This window comes from Arachis hypogaea, chromosome 13, assembly GCF_003086295.3.
Source record: "Arachis hypogaea cultivar Tifrunner chromosome 13, arahy.Tifrunner.gnm2.J5K5, whole genome shotgun sequence".
Lineage (NCBI taxonomy): Eukaryota > Viridiplantae > Streptophyta > Magnoliopsida > Fabales > Fabaceae > Arachis > Arachis hypogaea.
In genome coordinates this window covers 54,810,659-54,816,807 of record NC_092048.1, presented here as the reverse complement: position 1 = coordinate 54,816,807, position 6,149 = coordinate 54,810,659, and the positions used below count along the sequence as shown (strand labels likewise).

The following is a 6,149-nucleotide window of genomic DNA, read 5'->3' as shown; positions in this document are numbered from 1 at the left end:
GGTTATTACGACAGTGTTTGAATAGGTTAAAACGGTGGTTCAAACCGCCGTTATTTCCAGAGTTATAATGGCGATTTTTGGATAGGTTAAAACGGCGGTTTGAACCACCATTATTACCCTGACAGAGTGGCATTTTGGTTGGTTAAAACGGCGGTTTTTGGATAGGTTAAAACGGCGATTTAAACCGCCATTATTACCCTAACAGAGTGGCGTTTTAGTTGATTAAAACGGAATTTTTGAACTGCCATTTTTACCCTGGCAGTAGCATTTTGGTTGGTTAAATGGCATTTTTGAACCGCCATTTTACCCTGACAGTGACATTTTTTATCGTTTAAAAAAACAATTTTTACCGTCATTTTTATCGCGTTAAATAAATAATTGTGATTAAAATTTCACAGTAAAAAAAATCATAATCCATAAATGAAATATTATATAACTCATAAACAAAATATTAATATAATATATAATTTTTTATTATTAAAAATCAAAAGTAATAACTCCTATACAATACCTTGTCTTACTAAACTTGCCAAAATACAACCATTGCAATAAACACTAATCAGTCAAATCTATCATCCAGTTTCCTAAACTATGTTAATACCTAATAATGTATTTAAACCATCTAATAAGTGTTGTTTTTACTACTTAAAGTATGAATATACAAGACAAATAGCTTAGCTAAGTGATAACGAATAAGATTTGGAGGCCAAAAATTTTCTGCTTTTGTAATTAACTTTAAAACAAGCCTGCCTCAGTTTCTTGGTCTCTTGTGTGAGTTTCATCTCGGGAACTTGCTCCAACATCTTTGTTTCTTGCTCCAACACTCCAACTTCATTATCCGAACTCATCTCTTACAAAGATTTGTAGGAACCTCTCCTGTCATAGAATTTCTATCAAGCCGGCTGTTATAAATTAAAATTATAACAATAAAAAATATCATTAGAAATAATATTTTAACAAAAAGAAAAAAAAAGAATCAAAGAGTTAACAATTAATAGTTAAACTAGTTAAACCATTAACTTGGACAACACAATAAATTTAACCAAGCAACTTATTAGGGAGGTATGGGATTTTTCTACATTATTAGGATTAGAAACTAACAAACAATTTATTGTTATTGTTAATTAAGGGAAAAGTATTGAAATATTAGCACGTAGCAAACATGATGATAGTATTTGTGAAGGTTAATCATGAACTATATATTATTGTTGTAGTAAAAAATGAAGGAAACCTTAGGGAACAGTGAGATGCTCCGTGTTTGATGGTATAATAATGGTATTGGCATGTCTTCATTAATATTACTTTAAACCATGACCTACACATTACTACGAAATTGAATTTCACAATGTTGTTTCATTTCAGTGGACCCTCATCATCACCAAAAGTTTGCTGCCACAATCTAAACACTACTAACATTCAACTAATCACAAATTAGACATAAGTTAACCTACCTTCACTTATTCATCTAAATTAAATTAAACTCACTAGGTAGCCAGTTAGGCATTTTGGGTTCTTAATAATTAAAACAGTACAATGAATGAAAAAGCTAAGGGATCAAGAAAATTTATGCTCAGGCCGGCGAAACAAACATTAGAATTGAAGACTGATTATCCATCTATCATTATTCCCACAATAATATATATAATACACGTATAAATTAGGATAAGCTAATATCTAACTATCATCAATTAAACCCTTCAATTCTTCATGAAGAGTTAGATAGAATCAAAGCTCCTAATCTGAAAAGGGAAAAGAAGTAAGAAAAATAAAAAGGAACCATATAAATCTATAAAACTACTTGCCTGGCTCCATCCTATCTTCCTGTATTTTTTTAAGCTTAAGCTTCCCATCAACCCATATAGAACAGTGAGCATTTGGAACCAATCTATGCAACAGAAGCTTCGGAATCTATGGGAAAAGTTAATAAAAGTTAATAGGTGCATAAATGTACTACTTTAGAAAATAGAATACACAACAGTGTCCAACGGAGATTTGAGGCTTTCTATATCATACACACGCTAAAAATTTTATTTTGAATTAAAAGGAATCATCATGCTACTACAAGAGGATCTAGCAACTAACAATACATCCACTGAGCTAATTATTTCTTCCCCTCCCCTCCCAATGTAGTCAGTGTAAGTTAGCATGGCAATATTAACTCCTTCAAAGAAGATTATGAAAATAAGAAACCCTGGCCAACAATATAAACTTAATATATGAGAAAACAAATTAGAGAGAAGAGCATAACCATAATGGAAAAAAATGGTAACGCAGACATTCCATGTGTCAATTTCTATTTCATAGACATAATTGTGCATTAGTGCTTGCCAAATAAGATTTCTGACCTTTCCCGTCCGCCGTGCATCTGTGTAAGGAAGATTATGAGCAATGATAATTCTCCATAAGCCAATCATCTTGCTGCTTCCCAGCTTGCCTGAACTCTTTATATATTTTTCTGTTTCTTCATCTACAAACATAAGGAAGCACACTGTCTCCTTTGAATATGTACTTATATCTGCTGGCTCATTTATCTCGTCAAAATTTTCTGAACAATATAATCAGTTTATAGTCAATTACTAGTTTGAAAGAGTAAAAAGCTGCAGATATCATATTATACAGACCAAATATGGCAGATGCAACAACTACTCCATTACACTTCTCCATTTTCAAAGTAGGATATCCACCAAAGTTTGAGCCACCGAATTCTCCAAATCTACTTATATTTTCCTCATAGATATAAGTTAAATTCTTAAGAACTGGTGAAGGTGATGGTGGCTTTGGCATCAGCTCAATAGCTTCTTCCACGGGAAGGTAACATACCGGACATGCTGCACATAAACAACCCAGGAATATACATAATTAGTCTAGATCTATATTATCCCTCATCCTCTGCATCATCATGAATTACTGCAGTTTGAAGAACTATGACACAAGCATGGATAATGGCTGCAATTCCAAATTATTTAAAAGATATAAATATTATTTAAAAGATATAAATATTATAACAATGAAACGATGAAGTTTCTAAAATTAAGCAGTTTAATGGTGTTAGGTGCCCTCTTTCCTAAATACTTAAACTGTTAATGGAGATTCTTGAATGGCAAAATATCACTAACATGCCCTCAAAAAATTCTATTTGGGCTTAGAATTGACAATGCAGAGGCTTAATCTGGTTTCTGCTAGAGTTCATTTAAGAGATAGGTATACCCAATGATCAAACTTTTAAGTCTTAACCTCATTATCAAAAAGGAAATGATGCTACATCTAGGACTAACTCTTTAAAAAGTTTAAGTTCTTAAATGGAATCTCAAGATTGATTTTATGTATCTAACAAATAACTATAAATTTGAGATGAGGTGATAGGATAATACAAAGCAAGAAGAGCTTAAAACACACATTCTGCATCATACTCCTTTGCCACGCTGAGGGATCGTGATGTAAAAATTTCTGGTGCCTGAGAAGCAGGAATGACTACCAGCAATATATCATCATTGTGCTCCACATATCCACTGATCTGAAAATGAAAAACATGAAGAAATTTCACTGTTCTTCAAAGAAAGTATACGAGAAAAAAATCCTCAATGGAGAATACAGGTGTAATTGCCAGAACATATTTGATAAATCTCAAACTAGGACTAAAGAGAATATAGTTTAAAACTACTCACTGCTTTGTCATCCATAATCCGCTGGTCCAATCCAGGTAAGTCAATCAATTTCAGTGGCGGTGCTGTAGAATTTCAGAATAGAACTAAGGTGTAAGTCTCACATTGCTAATGCATGTAATGTAAGCATTTCTATGTTTGAGCTTCCAAAGAAAGGGAAAGAGGGTTGGGGAGGGGAAGAGGGTGTTGAGAGAACATGAGATCATAATAAATTGAAAATTATAGTATTGAGCATAATACCATAAGACTAACTCTAGTGTGCCCTAACTAACATAAACAGAATTTTTACATTAACACATTGAAAGCAAGTATTCAAAGGTAGAATGTATTCATGCATAATACCATATTACTAATTTATTTTGCCCAACTTATGATCATTGATATGACCAAAAGAAATTATTATAAACCTTAAGGCCCCTGCTTCTATCTAGGATTATAAGTTACCTCTTTAGAAATTCTATCTTTGACTTCTTCATTATGTTGCTCATCAAATTTGACACATTGTAACCTGGTCCATCTACAACAGATCCTCAAAGATTAAACAACTAAAAGTGCAACCTGATGAAACATAAATAAAATATAAAGCACAATAGTAGAGTGAACTAGTTACCTCCCCAGAATCTTTTTTTACACAAAGGTGGAGTTTTAGTGCACAGCCGTACTTGCCTACTCTGTTTTTCTATAGAATTCCAATACATTGTTCATCAAGCTAACATTAACATGTATGTTTATCAAGTTATATTAGCATTTTGTTTGGATAAAACAAACATGTATGTTAAAAGGTTGAGAAAGATTCAAATCAGGTAGACAAAAGGATATTCACGTTCAGCAAAACAGGAAAGGCAAGGAAAACTAAAACAAGTAGCCAATAATGCGCACACTAGGAACATACTTGCATATTCTTTCTTGTACAGATTCCTGATTTGATTATATACTTTCTTCTCAGACTCGTCTATTTCTTTCTGTTTTGCCTGCAGAGAGTTAACATAGTGACCGCAACTAACAATTTTTATTGAATACACCCCATTCAAACTAATCATGAAAACCAATAAAACCAAGAAAACAAGAAGACTATATAACCAAGAAAATAAGAAGACTATATAAGCATTCAAACTAATAATGAAAACTAATGCCTCAATCATGAAAACCTCTCATGTTCTCTTCCTCATGTAACATCCATCTCTTCTTGTTAATGAAAATTTACTTCTATTAGAAACATATTGTAGATTCATATACACATGCATAGAATTGGATTCTCTCAATTGAAAAACTCACTTGATGACGTTAAAGATAAAGTTTTAAGACAGCCATAGCATACATGCATACCAGATGTTCAGGGCTTTGAAGCAGTAGAGTTTCCACTTCTATTAACATATTTTCTCCTAATTTTTTGATCTTTTCATTTTTAGGAAGCAAGTATCAAAGCTAGGAAGATACTATCATATAGTAGTACATACATTAGATAATCTAGAACATAATAAAATAAAATAAAGTAGAAAGAAAATTAGTGCAATACTGATTGTAATTTTAACTCCTTGCTATATGCCTTTTTCTCCTGGTCACGCCTATCAGCAACTTACAATATAATATAACCAATTAAATTCGCAATACGCTTATAATGCACCTTCATGCTTGCTCAACTTAGATATACACTCACCTTTTTCTTGGCAGCAGCAAGTTCCTTCTTAATCCCAGCTGTAAGTAACAAAATTAAATGTCCACCTATATAAGTACACTAGTAGTTCTTGTCTAACTAAGGCCTTATACAAAATCACAACTTACCATCATTTGGCTCTAAGACCAGTGCATTTTTAAAGCTTTCAATTGCAGCATCTATGTCAAAATTATGCAGAGTAGAAATAGAACTTGATGGAAAATGCATTAAAATAAATGCATTTTAAAGTATAGAAATAGTAACTTAAACTTACAGAACTGTTTGTAAAAATTTGAGACTTAGTTTTTCTCAAGGCTATGCTTTTCTCTGCAAAATCATAAATATGTTACCATAAGTGGATAAAGTGGTGAGCATCTATAGAATAATCATTATACAATCCATTCATTCATTTGTAGGAAAAGCTAGCATACCTCACTCAATCCCTTCTATTTCGAGGGTTACCTGAAACTGTAGGTCGATCTCGGATGAGATCTTCTGTACTGGTCAGAGATGACGTGTTCGGCTGGCTGGTTTCAGCCGGAGCTGTTGTGTCCGACTTGTTGGACTGGCTGCACCTCTGATCCTTAGTCACCGGAGGGTAGGGGTACCTGGGTGCTCCAGTGTATTTATAATGGTGTGGAGTGACCTTTTTAGATAAGATAAGTTAGTTATCTTATCTTATCTTATCTTTGGGTGAGGTCAGCTTATCTTCAACAAGACCGCCCTTCTCTCTGTAAGCATGGGCGACCTTTGGATTTGGGTCGTATTCCTTGAGTTGGGTCCTTTTTGGGCTTTCCTGTCGATTTGGCCGACCTCCTTTGTAAAGAGGTCGG

At 33.3% G+C, this 6,149-nt stretch overlaps 1 protein-coding gene across 2 annotated transcripts; it reads right to left on the bottom strand.

Moving 5' to 3' along the window:
• Window positions 1-451: 451 nt before the first annotated feature.
• LOC140177959 (probable hexosyltransferase MUCI70) lies at window positions 452-5,660 on the bottom strand. 2 transcript variants are annotated; one of them, XM_072211977.1, is made up of 9 exons: window positions 5,179-5,660; window positions 4,555-4,633; window positions 4,273-4,341; window positions 4,107-4,179; window positions 3,666-3,727; window positions 3,397-3,514; window positions 2,622-2,828; window positions 2,346-2,545; window positions 452-1,908 (listed from the first exon to the last, which is right to left on the bottom strand). In XM_072211977.1, the coding sequence occupies exons 5-9, from the start codon at window positions 3,678-3,680 to the stop codon at window positions 1,795-1,797; spliced, it is 654 nt and encodes a 217-aa protein (XP_072068078.1). In that variant the 5' UTR covers window positions 3,681-3,727; window positions 4,107-4,179; window positions 4,273-4,341; window positions 4,555-4,633; window positions 5,179-5,660; the 3' UTR covers window positions 452-1,794. The 2 variants fall into 2 exon arrangements, with proteins under 2 accessions (XP_072068078.1, XP_072068079.1); XM_072211978.1 differs by lacking the exon at window positions 5,179-5,660 and adding an exon at window positions 4,989-5,146.
• Window positions 5,661-6,149: the final 489 nt, after the last annotated feature.